The sequence below is a fragment of the Sphaeramia orbicularis genome, chromosome 17 (genome assembly GCF_902148855.1).
Source record: "Sphaeramia orbicularis chromosome 17, fSphaOr1.1, whole genome shotgun sequence".
Taxonomy (NCBI): domain Eukaryota; kingdom Metazoa; phylum Chordata; class Actinopteri; order Kurtiformes; family Apogonidae; genus Sphaeramia; species Sphaeramia orbicularis.
This window is the reverse complement of record NC_043973.1, coordinates 56,989,813-57,009,214: the sequence shown is the minus strand read 5'-3', so window position 1 is coordinate 57,009,214 and position 19,402 is coordinate 56,989,813. Positions and strand designations below refer to the sequence as shown.

Sequence of the window (19,402 nt, the reverse complement as noted above, 5' to 3'; positions counted from 1 at the left end):
ATCAGCCCCTGGGGCAGAGTCACACAGCCTGGACTCACAGAGAGGTCAAAGGTCACCCAACCAGCAGAGGCTCTGAGTCCAGGTCCAAAGGTCAGGGCTATTATTGGTGATGAAAATGAACAAAGTAATGGAAACTAGGAGGGAAACGACATCAACTGAAACAAACTGAAATGAGGCTGAAACCAAAACTGGTGTGTGTGTTTAAAGTAATGAATAAAATATGTTAAAATTTACTTTATCATTTAAAAAAAGAAAACCGGGACATAGACAGCACCTGAACCAAGACATAACTAGGAAATAGACAGCACCTGAACTGAGACATAACCAGGATATAGACAGTACCTGAACCAAGACATAACTAGGAAATAGACAGCACCTGAACCGAGACATAACCAGAATATAGACAGCACCTGAACTGAGACATAACCAGGATATAGACAGCACCCAAACTGAGACATAACCAGGATATAGACAGCACCCAAACTGAGACATAACCAGAATATAGACTGCACCCGAACTGAGACGTAACCAAAATATAGACACCACCTGAACCGAGACATAACCAGGACATAGACAGCACCTGAACCTAAACATAACCAGGACATAGACAGCACCTGAACCGAGACATAACCAGAATATAGACAGCACCCGAACCGAGACATTACCAAGACATCCACCCACATACATACGTCTATAATTCTAAATCTACTCCATGTATGTGGAGGACATGGTTGGTTAAAACTGTAGATAGAACTGAGAAAGTGAAAGTGAAAGTGAGCCTCCCTCCCCTTGTCACTGACCACCTGCTGCAGAGTGATTCATACTGCTGTGATGTACAACAGTCCGGCAGGGTCCCAGCATCGGTGCCTCCCTGTTAGAGTACACACAGTACTGCAGACAGTACGTACAATAAGTATACCGCCCTTTAAAGTACACGTGTACTGGGTTCTTACAGCAGTGACATCAGCAGAGGTGGAAGACAGGAAATGTACTTTCAGCCCACACACTGACACAGCATAAAAAAATACTGTAAAGCAGGGCTGTCAAACTCATGTTAGTTCAGTTCCACATTCACCCCAATCTGATCTGCAGTGGGCCGGACCAGTCAAATAATACCAGTGAAAAAAGTAAAATTACATTATGATAATGTTTCCATCTACATCATTTCCTTAAAAATCTGAATAACATGAACAACTTGAAATGTCTTAAGAAAAACAAGTGCAGTTTTAACAATATTCTGCATCAGTTTATCAGTTTAACATTTACACATGTGCATTACAACTTACATTACTATTACAAATACACAAAACATTTAATAACAGCAGAATATTGGTAAAATGGCATTTACTTTACTGAAGACATTTTATGTTGTTCATATTTCTTCAGGTTTTTCACATTTTTTGTAAAAGGATAGTTTGTTAATGTAAATATTTTTATGTAATTTCACTTTTTTTACACTAAAAAAAAAGATAAAATCTGCAGTTGTCATTATTTACAGGTTATTATGACAGTGTTTTTCTGGTCTGACCGAATTGAGATCTAACTGGTTTATATGTGTCTGTATGGAACCTGAATTAAAATGATTTTAACACTACTGATTGTTAATATCTTCAGTTTAATTTTTGCATTTCACAAATTCATCCCACAGACCAGATTGGACCCTTTGGCGGGCCGGATTTGGCCCCCGGGCCACATGTTTGACACCTGTGCTCTAAAGTAAATTTAAAAGGAAGTGCTAAGTACTTTTACTTAAGTACGACTGCTGATGTAGTACTTCTACTTTTGCTCAAGTCTATATTTTGCAGGATGTTTGTACTTTTACGTCAGTACTTTCCTGCAGCAGAAAACAGCGGCTGTATATGATGACAGTAAGTATCAGGTGTCATAACATGTGGGACCTATTGGCTGTTGTATTGATACTTTAGGAATCGATCTGTCCCTCCAAACCTGACTCATCAGTTGTAAAAGTGTAGAAAGTAAATAATACGGTGTGAAATACAATCAATCATGGAGTTCTAAAGCAGAGAGAGAGGACGATAGGAAGGAAACATGTGGACGTCATCCATCAGAATGTGCTGCGGTCCAAATATAGACGCCAAAAAGATCTGTGAGCGCCGACGAAAAGGGGAGGAGTCAGAGCCGGAGCCGTGACCTCCAGAGAAGAAGAAGAAGAAGTAAAGAGCAAAAAGTAAAGAGAGTTCCAAGGAGATCCGAGGAGGCTTCAGAGCCGGGTGGGTCCTCTGTGTCCTCTGGGCCCCGATCAAAGTCTGGCAGGATCGCACTCAGCGCTTTGAGGACGTCGCAAAGGGAGGAAAAACACCAGCAGGCGAAGGACGAGGTCTTCAGAACACAAAAAAAACAACACAGCATTGATTTTACCTCCAAGCAAACAGGGAAAAAATACCAGAGAAGAAGAAGAAAAAGAAGAAAAACAAAAAGAAAGAGAAGAAAAACAAAAAGAAAAAGAAGAAATAGAAGAAAAATATAAAGAAGAAAAACAAAAACACAAAGAAGCAAAAGAAGAAAACCAAAAAGAAGAAAAAGAAGAAAAACAAAGACAAGAAAAAGAAGAAAAAGAAGGTGTGTTCATCTGGACTGGAGTGCCGGGGTATCCAACAGGTCATTGAACGCACCGTCCTTATGTCAAACAATTTCACACAGATCGTTTTGAACTTTTTTTTTTTTATATTTCAGTAACTTGAGCCATAAATAAAATACCAAATATTCAATAACTGTCATTTTTAACCCTTTAAATGTCACGTTTGTAACAGAAACAAACTATATTTTTTGATGCAAAAAAATGGCCAGAGGGTCTAGAACCCGGGTTCTTCATGGGTCAGCGCGCTAGTTTATTAAAAGACATTTAATTAGTTTCAGTGTATTTTATTTTATTTATAATATCACCCTCCATATTTGACATTTTTCAGTGTAATTAACATATTTTCTATATTTAATTCACAGATCATGTAGACATTCATTAAAGTTCAGAGTAAATTCAGAGGTTACACTGGAAAAAAGTCTAAATCTGACCAAGTGTTTTTTTTCTCATTTCTAGTCCAAATATCTGATCACACTTAAAATCTGACAGAATTACCTAAAGAAGAACTGTACACTGAGATAGAAGAAAAGATTTAGAGACAATAGATCTGGAAAATCTGATTTCATCTAATCTGAACAAGATGATTTCCACTTGTTCCAGTGGCAGATTTTTTTTAGCTTAATTCTATATATATATATATATATATATATATATATATATATATATATATATATATATATATATATATATATATATTTTTTTTTTTTTTTTTTTTTTTTTCCCTTAATTCAAGATTTTTTTTTTTTTTTGCTCAATTCCAGATTTTTTTTGCTTAATTCCAGATTTTTTTTTTTTGCTTAATTCCAGATTTTTTTTTGCTTAATTCAAGCACAAAATCTACCAATGGAACAAATGAAAATTACCTTAGTAAAATTTCTTAACTCAAGATTTTCCAGCTCTATTGTCTCTAAATCAGTTCTTCTATCTCAGTGTACAGTTCCTCTGTAGGTGATTCTGTCTGATTTTAAGTGTGATCGGATATTTGGACTAGAAATGAGACAAATACACTTAGACAGATTCAGATTTCTTCCAGTGTATTATATCAAAATAGAAAAAAACTGTAGAAAAAGTGACTCTTCAATTCAAATCTATCATTAACTGCAGGTGAAACCATGCGTGTCCATCCAGTGTCACTGATCTGACTCCAGATCTGATGCCACTGGGCGGACTGAGTGGTTCTACCGGGTCACCCTCCAGCTGGAAACGTTGGTCCATGTGAGTTTCATATGAGTGGGGGGACGTCGGGGTCGTCCTCGAACCCTCCACAGACGCCGCTCAGACTCGTCTGGCTCTGGGTTTCCAGCGGTCCTGCGTTGGCGACCCGTCGGGGTACGATGTTGGCGAGGTCGACGGAGGTGCGTCGGCTGGGATCCACCTCCAGCTTCTCAGGACCAGCTGTTCTCCTGAAACGTACCAGACAAACGGCACACACGTGATCACACATTGACCAGGACGACCCACGGCTTCAAAGTGCTGATGCGCTGGACGGACTCAGCCTCCGGAACCGGTTCTGCTGGGCTATCGGTCACAGCGAGGCCGATGGTAGGCACGGGCAGGGCTGGGCTCAGCCCACCCAATCAAAAGTTAAGGGAAACCGTTTATCCAATAGAAAAACATCGCAGACTACACTACTATTAGCTCTTATTTGCGATTGGATGGGCTGCCTACAGCCCGCCCTATTCCGTCAGTGATTGGTTGTCGTTATTGTTTTGCATTTCCTGAGCGCTTCCTTTGCTCGTACAGCAGCTCACAGTCTGTTTCTGGGCTGCGTCTATCCTTGGTCTGTGCTGCACCTGTCGGAGTTTCTGTTTAATACCACGATTCTCTCTATGGGACTTTCACTGTATCTGTGGCTTGTTGACGTGCTCTTGGGCTGAGCATCGTCTCTGGGCTCCTGCAGAGCAACCGCCCCAGTTTGGCGGCCACTCACATCACGTTATGTACGCACACACTGACTAAAGCAGCACCAAAAAAACACACATTAGGCAACACAACACCAGGAAAACCAAAAAACATACACAACACCAGTAAAACACACACACACCTACACACCTACACACACACACACACACACACACACACACACACACAAACACACACGGTCTCTCAACCGTCGCCAAAGGAAGGGACAAAAACTGAGTGAGGGGCAAATGATCTGTCACTAAATTATATGAATTATTCTCATAATTTCGTCATGATGGTTTATATGTTAATAGTTCTACTGACATTTGAGTCTAAATTTCAGGGTTTTAGATGAAAAAGAAAGATTTGTTGTTCTCTTTGTCATATGTCACTTTTCAGATTGAATTAAATCAGACTTTTTTGGTTTGTGAAATATGAACAAATATAATTCAGTTTTTTTATTTTTACTTCTGGCCCAGTTTCAGTTGTTTGTGCAGTCGTTCTATCTGTGCCACTTTTCAGTCTGAGTTTGAACTACAGTAGACTGCCTTCTGTTTGTATAAATTCTGGCCACAGTGAGATTAATTTATTTATTTTTTATCAGTATTTAGTTTTCATTCTTTTACTTTCCAAGTTCATCCAATGAAAACAAATGTGCACGAAGGACTTTTAAAATCATTTTTTATTTTATATTAAAGAGTAAATGAACACAGATGAGCTGCCTGACAACTGAATTTCTCTTTGGTGATCAATAAAGTGATTCTTATTCTTAAATAATCCACCAAACCACTTCTTTTCCGTGCCGTCAGGACTGCAGTTCAAATTGTCAGCCTTCAGGACACTATTGCTATGGTCTGTACTCACCAACCCAGCTGCCCACCTGTTATTTCAACCAGTCCACCCTAATGTGAACTGGCTAGAACCGGCCCTGGGTCACAGTCAGACTTGTCTCTTGGGGTCGTTTGTTTTGTCGCCGTTGGAGATTGAAGGTGTCTGTTCGGTTCCGGCTTGTCTATAAATCCCGCCCGGCGTCTCCTGCTTTACATGTTCTATTCCGTTACAGCCTGTGTGACGGTAAAACACACTCTGAAGGGTTATGAAACCATAAAACACCGGCTCACATGCACTGTTTTAATATGAAGCAGGAAATAAACGGTCTGAATATCTGACCAATGTACACTGAGAAAAGAGGCCGATTTATCAAGTCATTAAGTTTAGTTGTAGATAAGGTTTTTTTTTCTATAAAATTTGAGTGTTTTTTATTTACAAATTGAAGAGAAATTTAAAAATTGTTGGGCGCCTTGGATTACATAAATTATATAACCTTAGCAAACCTGACTTTGACTGAACATAGAAGATGATACGAACTCTCTCCCCTCAAGTTTTATGTATGTATGTATGTATGTATGTATGTATGTATTTATGTATGTATGTATGTATGTATGTATGTATTTATGTATGTATGTATGTATTTATGTATGTATGTATGTATGTATGTATGTATGTATGTATGTATTTATGTATGTATGTATGTATGTATTTATGTATGTATTTATGTATGTATGTATGTATTTATGTATGTATGTATGTATTTATGTATGTATGTATGTATGTATGTATGTATGTATTTATGTATGTATGTATGTATGTATGTATGTATGTATGTATTTATGTATGTATGTATGTATGTATGTATGTATGTATGTATTTATGTATGTATGTATGTATGTATGTATTTATGTATGTATTTATGTATGTATGTATGTATGTATGTATGTATGTATGTATGTATGTATTTATTGTTTATGTGTTTTCCTTTTCGGTGCTACTCTTATGTTCATGGTTGTACTTGAATATCCTAATATTAAATGTAAATGTGCACTGTTAGGCTCTTTTTTTCCCTATGTATTATGACTATGAATGCTGCCTTGTGTGTTTACATATAAATGTATTTATGCATCCCCCCCTTCTTTCTTTTTTTCTTGTCTTGTTTCCTGAAAGTGTGGTTGGCTAAATGTACAGGCTTGTTAATATCATTTTTACTATCCATTTTTTACATACTTATTTAATTTACTTACACTACCCTTTTCTATTTTCTTTCTTTCTCCCTCTATCTCCTCCTTTTAATGATCATTATTGATACCCTTTTTTTCTTCTTTAAAAAAAGAGAACAGTGTACTTTGTATAATTGATGTCATGTATAATATCTTAAAAGACTGTTCGGAATAAACATTTGAATAAAAAAAGAAAAGAAAATGACAAAATATAAAGAACAGTCAAAAAAAAAAAAAAAGGAGTGTTTTTCATTGTCTGCAGTTTTATTCTTTTACTGCACCACGTCTCAGATCTAAACCATGGCCGTTTGTCAATATCAAGAACGCAGAGTACGGTTTTGGTCAGAACATAAGTCTGTCTGTACTTGAACGGCTGGTACTTGTGGACTTTCCTCCCTGTCTCTGCTGTATTTACACCATCTGCTCTTTAATATTTTTCCCTCAAATCACCACAGTGTCACTGGATTTGATTTCAGTCATTTGTACTAGTATTTACATGTCCTTTATACAGTTTGTATATATTTCTAAACTGTCATACATTTCGTTGAATCCCATATCATAATAATAAAGACGTATTTATTATAATAACAATAACTTCATTTCTATAGCACCTTTAAAAACTGAGTTTACAGAGTGCTTTGACAGACAAAGCAGAAGGGAACAACAGAAGGATAAAAGATGTAACAAAGACACTAAAATATAGAAAACACAATAGAAGAGATATGAACAGCAAACGCGAAAACATGACACTTGGAATAAATTGAGTAAATCAGAGTACAGGGGGCAGAGATAACGTAACACGATGCTGTCAAATTAATGCAAAAAATTAAGGAGTGAGATAGAACATCATGTATGAGAATATAAATTAATAACCAAACAGGGTGAAATTAAATATTCAACATTAAAATGGGACAAACATCACATAAAGGCACGTGATTTAAAATTTCTGTCTATTCTGCCTTTCGCTGGTGTTCTAACATTACATCACATCATCTGGTCTCGTCTGGTCAAAATACATTTATGAATTAAATTTTCAGAAGCTGCTGTCGCATTCGTGAGTAGAACAAAGTGCATCAGCCGAGTCTACACGAGTCACTGCTGATCCACTAATCCTATCAATCCATGTCAATAATTGGTGTCAAATACAGTTCTTCATCTTTTCATGGTCATCAGATATGACCATATTTGGATGTTCAGAGGCTCTGTAGTTACTGTGGAAACACTGTCATCTTCTCCAACATTGATTCTCCAGTCAAACCCATGCAGTTGGATCAGTGCCAGTGGATGGACACACTGGGTTTATGTTCAGTTCATGACAGATTGGACTAAAAAAGACACTGTTTATTCAGTTTGATCTGTTTCTGATAAAAGAACCATCGACTTTAATCTGAGCTTTAATGAACATCTACATGATCAGGAAAATAAATATGGGAAAAAACATGATTTACACTGAAAAAAACACAAAATACAGAAAATAACATTATAATAAGTGGTGACAAATCGCTTAAGAAAAGTTTAATATAGAGAAAAATGTTTCTGGGACCCATAAAAGGATCTGATATATTTAAAGTGTTAAATTGTGCTTCATGTTGACTCATTTTATAAGACTTGTATCTGGAGTCGTTCTCTATAGAATAAAAGTATATTTAAATTAACCTAAAATTCCCTTTTTCATGGTGTAAATCAGGGCTCTCAAACTCAGGTTCTTTCAGGTTCCACATTCAGCCTGATTTGATCTGCAGTGAAACCAGTAAAATAATAACAGAATAACCTATAAATAATGACAACTGCAATTTTTTTCTTTATTTTAGTGCAAAAAACCCCCAATTAATTTCTGAAAATACTTACTAGTAGAAACTATCCAAAAAATGTGAATAACCTGAAAAAACTGAAACTTCTTAAGAAAAATCAGTGCAATTTTAACAATATTCTGCCTCCACTTCTCATTAGTCCATGTGCATTATGGATCAGATCTACAAAGACACTAAACACTGAGGAACAGACAGAAAACAGTTCAAATTGGGCTGAATTTTCTTTAGACATTTCAGGTTGTTCATATTTGTTCATGTTGTTCACATTTTATTGTTTCAGGATAGTTTGTAAATGTCAATATTTTCATAATTTAATGTTATTTTTTTGTACTAAAACACAGACAAAAAATTGAAGTTGTCATTATTCATAGACATAATAATATTATTTTTTTCACATCAAACCCAGAAGAAAATCTGCGGTCATTCTTTTTGTCGGTTCTTCTGCTGTTATTATTTGACTGTAGATCAGATTGGTCTGTATGTGGAACCTGAACTAAAATGAGTTCCACAGCCTGGACTGTGGAATTTTTACACTTTGTAAATTCATCCCAGGGGCCGGATAGGAACCTTTGGGGGGGACACATTTGGCCCCCGGGACACATGTTTGACACCCCTGGTGTAAAATGACTTTAGTTTGTTCCATGTTCTGTTAAATAACGACATTTGCTGCTGCCTTGACATAATTAAGTATCACCGCTGACAAACCAATTACCAGAAATAACATACAACGTCCAAAGAGCCATTCCTCTGCTTTCTCTGTCTTTAAATCAGTCTATTTGTCGGATGGAAATGATCCAATGATCCCTGGAGAGGCACAGCTCAAACCCTCTGTCCACGTCAATCGGACCATCTGCTGTTTCAGTCGTCATAAAACTATCTGAAGTGTTCTGATTCCAGAGCGCAGGGGTGTCTCTGGAGGGAGATGGCGGCCGCCGTTAGCGTCGATCTGTAACCATTAACGCCGATTGATCCCACAAAGCCCGTCCATTTACGGATGAACACACTTAGGACGCTTTAACCGCTTTAACCGCACGGGACCGTGTGGTGGAAAATGATTTTAACGTCATCTGGGGGATGTTCTGATTAACAGGGATGAAGGAGGATGTTTGGTGTCGCCGTCGGAGAAGATAATAAACAGAGCGAAATGTTACCGCCGACGCCAAAAGTACGTAGAAGAAAACACCCAAATGTGAGCGTGAATCCCCTCAAAGTTCTACCAACATGTGTAAAGAATGAAACAGGATGTATTTACACCTGGAACAGTCCAACAGTTCCACATTCAGCCCAATATGAGCTCAAATAAGGACAGAAGAACCTGGAAATAATCACCTCATTTGTTCTCTTTGTTTTAGTGTGAAAGTTTATATGATCTTTATAGTTCAGTCATAGAAATACTCTGAAATTCAACATTTCAACCTTAAAAAAAGAGGATTAGGGCCACTGAAAAAAAGGTCCCAATATATATATATTATTTTTATAATTATTCCGAAAAAGTCAGAATCTGAGATAAAAGTCCAAATTCTGAAAAAAGATTGGAATTATGAAGAAAAAAGTCAGAACTATGAGCATAAAAGTCAGAAATTCTGAGAAAACAAGTCAGAATTTATGAGATATAAAGTCAGAATTCTGGAGATAAAAAGTCAGAAATTATGGAAGAAAAAAGTCAGACCTATGAGATAAAAGTCAGAATTCTGAGAAAAAGCCGAAATATCGACGATGAATAACAGTCGATTCTGAGAAAAAAAAAAGTCAGAAGTATGAGATAAAGTCAGAATTCTGAGAATAAAAGTCAGAACTCTGAAGAAAAACGGTCAGACCATATGAGATAAAAAGTCAGAATTCTGAGAAACAAAAGTCAGAAGATAAAAGTCAGAATTCTGAGATAAAAGTCAGAACTCTGAAGAAAAAAGTCAGACCTATGAGATAAAAGTCAGAATTCTGAGAAAAAAAAGTCAGAAGTATGAGATAAAAGTCAGAATTCTGAGATAAAAGTCAGAAGTCTGAGATGAAAGTCAGAATTCTGAGAAAAAAGTCAAAAGTATGAGATAAAAGTCAGAATTACAAAGAAAAAAGTCAGAATTCTGAGAAAAAAGTCAAAAGTATGAAATAAAAGTCAGAAATATGAGAAGAAAGTCAGAATTATGAAGAAAAAAAAAAGTCAGAATTCTGAGAAAAAAGTCAGAATTCTGCATTTAATCTCACAATAATAATAATAAATATATATATATTGGATTTTTTTTTTTTTTTCCAGTGGTCCTAATCCTTGTCCCTGGTTATTGGAGGACAGAACAAGACTTTAGTATTTCTGTGAAATTTTTCAATTTTTCAACCCATACATTGCATTTTTCTCTGAGTAATAGTAGTTCATATTTTATGCTCATTCATCCAAGTTCAGTTATTCTGTTTCTGTTTCTATGCATATTAAATCCTCTTCATTCAGTGTGGATGGTAAAGTTTTTCATTGCACAGGGAAACTTGTTTCTACTGAACACATGACATCAAAATGCTTTGAATCTTTGACTGAGGCCCCTGAACATCCTTAACCCCTAACTATGAATATTTTCAGTATAATTTTCTCAGATTGGACCCTTTGGCGGACCGTCTTAGGTCCACGGGCCGTATGTTTGACACCCCTGATCTACCTGATGCATCCCATTCTACCACTAGGGCTGTGTATTGGCAAGAATCTGGAGATACAATACAAATTACAATACTAAGATCACGATATGATATATCAGGATACATCATGATACTGTTAAAAAGGCAATTCTTTGTTTGTTTCTTTTTTTTAATGATTATTTCCTTGAAGAATTGAATTACACCAGAAATCTGCACAAATACTAAACACATTTCGATTTGATCCCAACAGGATCTAATTCTATATCACAAAATGTTCCTGTGTTCAAACTGAAATTCTGTTTTACAAACATTACAGTTTCAGATCCTGTTCAAATGTTCAGATTCTATTAGTTCAGAACTAACATCAGAACAGGATTTTAGTTCAGTCCCAACTAGAGCTGCAACCGATTAATTGATTAGGGGCTTGAAGCGAATGCAAAAATTCACAATTCGATTAATCGACTTGAATTGATTGAAGGGAAATATTCTATTGCAGTTTTCCTGAATTGAAGCTTCTTTGTGCGTCACAATAAGTGTCCGTGTGAAACACAACAGTGGAACCGATGTTTAACAGCAGACAAATGAAGGAAACAAAGCTTTGGTTCAGGAGAATTGTGGTTGAATGATTTTTTGGACCACTTTGAGTCGATTAATCGGTTACAGCTCTAATCCTAACAAAGGAACTACCATCTGCCTCTCAGACAGTAAAAAGTGCTTTTAGGATGATTCAAAGAACCATTATTTAATAAAACAGTGTTAAATAATAATAAATAACATATAAACTATACAGAAAAACAAAAAAACAAAAATCAGCCTCTGCAATATCTGCATTTGAATAAATACCTAAAAATATCAATACAGTCTGTTTTTAATATCAATACAGTATTGTAATATGACATATTGTGATATATTGCAGAACCGATATGTTCTAACACCCCGTTCTACCAGCTCATTCTATGTTTGCAGCGTGGCCGTCCTCTGAGTCTAAAAGCTCTGTCCATGAGCTCATAAAACCAGCCTCTGTGTGCATCTGAACTGTTAAAACACGCTGTATTTCCCTCATTTCATTAATCAGTGCTGAGGCGCCGACGGGGCTCTACCTTTGGCCTTTTCCATGGTCGTAAGCGGCTGCGGAGGTGACAGAACGTCGGTGAAATGTGCTGATATTGCTGCAGGAGTGTGAGCAGGATAATGTAATCTCCTGCACAGCAGCTGACAGTTCGCAGCAGCGGGAAGCAGGAGGAGCGGCCTGATTACTTTGTGCTTTCTGACACTTGTTTATTGAGACGGGAATAGCGGTGCTGCCAGAGGACGCGCTCGCCGCCGTTTCAGTCACGTTGTCGTCCGATGCGCTCGCTTCAAGTGGCTGAAACTGGAAAGGTGATTTACACACTGACCTGCAGCTGCATCGATTTGAACAGGGGCCGTGTTTAATGTGTGTCCTGCTGGTGTAGTAACTGCTCCAATAAAGCACTATTTACTGCACTTCCCAGAATCCCACAGTAAATAAAAGATCACATATTTTATGATGAAACTAATGCTTTATATGTGTATGTGCAGTACATGTGTCTTTAACTATTACACTCAGTTAATCCACAGCACCAGCTAATTCTGAAACAGGATCAGATCTGATCATCTTTATCTCAGAAGTTTCATCTAAACCCGACCTGGAAAAACTCAATACAAGTCCTCTGCTCCTCCTCCTGGGACGAACAACTGTGACCTTTGTCGCATTTTAATGACGTAAAGGTCGGATAAATGCAACCTAGACATTCAGACTGAAGTCACATTGGAAAATATCAGATCTGGATCAGATTTAGGACCACATATGAAAGTGGTCTGGGTCAGATTTAGGACCACATATGAAAGTGGTCTGGGTCAGATGTAGGACCACATATGAAAGTGGTCTGGGTCAGATGTAGGACCACATATGAAAGTGGTCTGGGTCAGATGTAGGACCACATATGAAAGTGGTCTGGGTCAGATTTAGGACCACATATGAAAGTGTTCTGGGTCAGATTAGTGCTGTTCAAACTGTCTTTAACAGATCAGATCCAGGTCACATATGGGTGAAAAAGTCAGATTTGGGCCACAGTTACCTGCAGTCTGAACGTAGCCTATGTTCTAGTTGTGGTTCTGTTCTATGTTCCAGTCCTGGTTCTGTTCTATGTTCCAATCCTGTGGTCTGGATGCACATCAATCTAACTATAGAAGTGGGCGGGACTTTCACTGGAGGAGAGCTAAACTCATCCAGTCACAGTCCAGATATGACTTCTATCAGTGATCAGGAAGAACTAGACTGATATCTGGAACCATTTACATGTTCTAAACCACCAGTCTTATGAAGGTAGACAGTTATTATGGGATGTTTTTATTGTTGCTAAGTTTCCATTTGTTGATCCATGGTTCAGACTAAACTGTGACAGTTCTGACCTTGTTTGTTGGATTCAAACAGATCTTTAGTTCAGTTATTGACGACTCAAACCATCAGAAAACAGAGGATTAATGGTTTTACTGTGGCTGTTTGAGTCTAAAAACAGAGCTAACAGAGCTAAGCTAACACAGCTAAGGTAACAGAGCTAAGCTAATAGAGGGGATTAGTGGTTTTACTGGGGCTGTTTTAGTCTAAAAACAGAGCTAAGCTAACAGAGCTAAGCTAACAGAGCTTAGGTAACAGAGCTTTTCTTTGTGTTTTATTTGTTTTTATGTCTGTTCACATCACTTTGGCCAGCTGCATTGTTTTTAAAGTGCATTACTGATAAAGTTGAGTTGAGAGTTGAGCCAAGCTAACAGAGCTACGCTAACAGAGCTATAATGTAAACTATCAGTTCTCGTCCCCTGAAGCGTTCACCAGTGAATCTCCTTAAAGACCTGCCAGTGTTTCTGCTTTCGTTCCTCTGATGCTATGACCTCACTGCTCTTCCTGCAGTAATGACAGATTCCAACTGAAGATAACTAGGGCTAATGTTTGCTAATGCTATGGGACCAGGAGGTAATGCAGCTGTAACCACATCAGCGGCTTGTGTTGAGCGTATGCAGCCGCTGCATGTGATGTAACGTCATAGGTCTGATCGCAGCCGCTGAACTGAGATAAAAAAAAATAGAGTCAAATGGAAAAGGATGGAGAGAACAAACCAATCAGCTGAGTGGGTTCAGTGGTTGTGGATGATCAAACCTCACCACGGTGGTCTGTCGGATGTAGACAGGAGATAAAAGGCTCAAGTACAGGTCATCAGCAACTGAATGGAACGACAAAGCGACAAAATGTTTGATCAGATGTGCCTTTTGTTTAGACGGTAATGGCATTTTTGGGGGTTGAAAATGCAAAAAAAAACACCTTCCAGAGTGGAAATCTGAAAAATGCTCCACTCTGGCATCACCGTCTAAATCACAGGTGTCAAACATGTGGTGCGGGGGCCAAATCCGGCCCGCTAAAGGATCCAATTTGGCCCGTAGGATGGATTTGTGAAATGCAAAAATTACACTGAAGATATTAACAATCAGTAATTTAAAAATCAATTCAAAGTGACAATGTAACGCCACTTTTGTGTTTTCGGTTCAGAACGTTACCGTCTAAACCAGTGTTTTTCAGCCTTAGGGTCGGGACCCCATGTGGGGTCGCCTGGAGTTCAAATGGGGTCACCTGAAATTTCTAGTAATTGATAAAAATAAAAATAAAATTAGTAATAAAAAACAGTTGACAGAAACAATCACAAAACTGTGAAGCTGAAACTGCAGCACTGTGGTTCTGTTTATCTGTCAAATGTTCATTGTGGTCAGTTTCAGATGCTGCAGCTCTTTCATAATTCATAGTTTGAGTTCTTGTTTGTTCAGTATTAATTGTCAGCCTTGTAAATCCAAGCTGGACTGACTGTACATATTCTGACCAAGGAAAATAAAATTCTCCCTTTGTGCAGTAATCTACACCTGGATTTACTGCCTCCATCCACAATAATATACATAATATAGACCAGGAGTGTCAAACTTATTTTCTTCTGGGAGCCACATTCAGCCCAATTTAATCTGAAGTGGGCCAGACCAGTACAATAATAGCATAATAGCCAATAAATAATGACAACTCCAAATTATTTTTATGCAAAGAATAACATTCAGTTATGCCAGTATTAACATTTATAAACTATCCAAACTAAAAGGATGTGAATAACCTGAAAAAAAAGAATTTTTTAAAGAAATGTAAGTTCAATCTTATCAATATTATGCCTCGACTTATCCTTTAGACATGTCCACTACAGATCAGGTCTGCAGAGGCACAAAACATTTAGTAACAGGCAAAATATTGTTAAAATTGCACTTAATTTTCTTTAGACATTTCAGGTTGTTCATATTTGTTCAGGTTATTCACATTTTATTGTTAAAGGATAGTTTGTAAATGTAAATACTTTCATAATTTAATGTTTTTTGCACTAAATCAAAGAGAGAAAAAAAATTGGTGTTGTCATTATTTATAGGTTATTATGATATTATTTTTGAGTCTGATGCCCTAACTTGCATTTTGCAAATTCCTCCGGTGGGCCAGATTGGAAACTTTGGTGGGCCGGTTTTGGCCCCAGGGCCGCATGTTTGACACCTGTGATACAGACTAAATGTCCTCTAAAATTAACCTTTATTTGATACATAGTTTAGAAAACTATTGTATGATCAAAAACAAATTAATTTTAGAAAAAAAAAAGTTTCCGTTTTGAATGTCTGGGGTTGATGTTAAAATGGGGTCAGGAGTAAAAAAAGGTTGGAACCAGTGGTGTAAACATAGCCTCAGTCTGGTGTCGGTGTAAATGACTTCAGATTGTGATTGGGGGTGTGCTGATGTGTTTCCAGTGGGATGGAGGGGGTGAATCTACTGAATGTTAATAAAAGAAGGGAAGTGCATAGAACAGATTTATGGCATGTGAGGCCTGGGCTAAGTTTGGCCCTCACACTCGTCTTATGGGTAAACCTAATCGTCAGCACTTCCCTATGAGAGATGGATGGAGTCATTAGTCCAGGCCCCGGTCCTGACACCCCCCACCCCCCAGTTAGAAGTCCAAATGACTCCCTGTAATAGGTCACCTCAGGCGGAGGGAGGCCGGCGCTGGTCATTACATCTCCCAGGTAATGAGCTCTGCCCGCCGTCGACACAAGGACGGAGCTCGGAGACGCTCAGGCCTGATTATGAGCCTTCGCCTAATGAGAGATAAAGACTGATAACTGCACACGCTGCAATATTGATCAAATGATCGGTGGGAAAGAGGCGGAGTCGGGCCCGTGTGGAGGTCAGGGGGCGGGGCCGGCCACAGTGTGACGTGAATGGTCGGTCCAGAGCGATGGGACGTCGGTTTCCCATGAGTCATTCTGTTCTCTATTAATTAGTTTAGCGATGAACAGGTTGTTCCTTTAGTAAATAATGACTTGATTAATTCAATTTTAGGATCTGCTCTTTGGGTTTGATTGACAGTTCCTCAACGATATTTAATTAAAGCCAATGTTAAAAAAAGAGAAAGCAACATGATACATAACAGCAGGGGTGTCAAACTCCCTTTAGTTCAGTTCCACATTCAGCCTAATCTGATCTAAAGTGGGTCGGACCAGTAAAATAATATAAATAATACGATAAGAACTTATAAATAATGTTAACTCTAACATTTTCTCTATGTTTTTGAGTGAAAAAAAGTCAAATTCTGTAATGAAAATGTTTTACATCTACAAACCGTACCTGTACATAACACAAACAAATATGAACAACCTGAAAATTATCTTAAAAAATAAGTGCAATTTTAATAATATTGTGCCTAGTTTGTCATTTACACATCACAATTTACAGATCACAGTTGATCTACAAATACACAAAACATTTAATAACAGGCAGAATATTTTGTAAAATTAGACATACTTCTCTTAAGACATTTCAGACTGTTCATATTTGTTCAGGTTATTCACACTTTTTATAAAAGACTAGTCTGTTAATGTAAACATTTTTGTGTAATTTTCCTATTTTTTTAAACTAAAACAAAGAGAAAAATTTGCCATTTTCATTATTTATAAGTTATGATAGTATTTAACTGGTCTGACCCACTTGAATTGACCTAAATTGATTTTAACATCCTTGATTGTTCATGTCTTCAGTGTAATTTTTGCATTTCACAAATTCATTCTAGGGGCCGGATTGGACCCATTAGTGGGCCAGTTTTGGCCCCCGGGCCGCATGTTTGACACCTGTGCATTACAGGGAACACCTCACTATGTATTATGTAATAGATTTATTTGTGTTCTGATATGGATTATTACACCCTATCTGTATATAAAATAATGGATCACTGATGGACTGCTGTTGTGTCCATAAGTATTTGGACAGTGACACTAGTGTTGAAATGTGTCCTCAGTTGATCTGAAACGAACGGATCCATATGTGGGTGAACTATGGACTTTCAGCTTTTACTCAAATAGTACATTAACCCTTTAAATAAAACAATCATTTTAAACTGTGGTGACAATAAAGACTAATTACATGTCAAACCTCTTCAGGACGTAAAAACTTGGTTGAGGTAACAGTTGACGTTAGGGATGGGAATCGAGAACCGGTTCTTCTAAAGAAACGGTTCTTGAAGGGATACCAGTTCTTGATTCCCAGTAACTCAGTTCCATGGAATCATTAATCTGTTTCATCATCATCATCATCATTATATTCACCATCATCATCATCACCATCGTCATCACCATCATTATCATCATCTTCATCACCGTCATCATCATCATCGTCATCATCATTATATTCACCATCATCATCACCATCATCATCTTCATCACCGTCATCATCATCATCATCATCATCATCATTATATTCACCATCATCATCATCACCATCATTATCATCTTCATCATCATCATCTTCATCACCATCATCATCATCACCATCATCATCCCCATCATCATCATCACCATCATCATCATCCCCATCATCATCGTCACCATCTTCATCATCATCATCATCATTATCATCATCATCTTCATCTTTGATCTCATTTCTGTATAAATCAGACACACATCGTTATCACCACTGTTGACGTGTTCTATTTTGATTCAGAAACATGTTGGAGGGTTGTGTGTGATGGCAAATAAACCATCTGATAAATCCAGTGAGTGACGTCTGCAGGTCGTCCTGTCCCTGACCTCTGACCTCTGACACCTGCTTGTCATACTGTGGGAGTCAGAGTGAACTGAGAGCTTTATTTAATGTTTATATTCCATTTCAGGATACACTCGTCACTCTGCCCTGCCTTATGTCACACACACTGGATCTATTCCAGCCCTGGCCTTCACATCCATGTCCACCGCTGCCCGAGGCTCAGTGTGGGGTCTGCGGATATGCCCGGGGGTCAGAGGTCGCCCCTAATCATGTCCCAATGATGCAGTAAGTCAGCGGCCAGCGGCGCCGTCCGCCCGTCACCTTGCCGCGGTGCAGGGTTTAGCATTTTTATGGAATGTTTAATCTGACGGAGCAGGATTACAGCGGGATCTTTGATGGGAGCAGCTGAAGGACGGGAAGGCAGCGGCTCCAGGTCGTAAAACAGTAATGATGATAGCGAGGTGACGAAAACGCTGTGGTCATTAAGAGGTAAAGTCGCTCCGAGATAAACTGGACGACGCTCAGGGAGAAGATGAAGAGACGGTGGGAGGATTCATGGAAGAGTTGAACCTGAAAACACTGAGAGAGGAGGGAATCCTGTTCTATTCTATTCTATTCTGTTCTATTCTATTCTATTCAATTCTATTCTATTCTATTCTATTCTGTTCTGGTTGGATTTTTATGTTCTCATTTTTACTGTTGATTTGTTTCTATTTTCCTGCCACTCTATTGTTCTACTAAACTGCTCCATGTCAGGTGACTTGAATGCAACACCCACTTGAACCATATTCATGGAACGGAAACGTGTCCCTATAAGGTGAAGGAAACAGTGAATCAGAGTAATGAGACGTTCCTCCGTCATCTGGAGCTGATCTCAGGATGTGTCACGAACACCGAACGGCCCAGAGTCATGACTAAACCTCCAGCGTACAGATACGAGTCTCTGGTCAAGGTTATCTGAGCGCGGCGCTACCGTCAACACGGAGGATAAAGCCAGCCATGCAGAGCGTTTAATATACAACAGACAAGTGTAATTAGGACAACAGGGACCGATAAGCCCCTGGCATTAGAAGATCTGCATCTTCAACTGAACACACCAACACTAACACCTGACTCTGATCGCTTTTTAAGACCTGTTTGTATTAAAGACTCATTACTTCTTTCTGTTTCAGAGCCTGTTCCTGTCAGAAGTGTGGGGAAACGGTTACCAACGCACCATTAATCCATCCGTCATATTACAGAAACGAGCAGTATGGATCATACATAAGGTTGGATTTCTAGAACACACTCATAATCT

The 19,402-nt window shown here is 38.1% G+C and overlaps 1 protein-coding gene across 1 annotated transcript in view; it reads right to left on the bottom strand.

Annotated features, from left to right (window-relative positions):
- Positions 1-3,629: 3,629 nt before the first annotated feature.
- dnaaf11 (dynein axonemal assembly factor 11) overlaps positions 3,630-19,402 on the bottom strand; it is a 49,666-nt gene continuing 33,893 nt past the window's right edge. Inside the window, exon 12 of the mRNA XM_030160759.1 lies at positions 3,630-4,002. Coding sequence (XP_030016619.1) covers positions 3,822-4,002 — 181 coding nt within the window. The 3' untranslated portion in view covers positions 3,630-3,821. The remainder of the gene's footprint in view (positions 4,003-19,402) is intronic.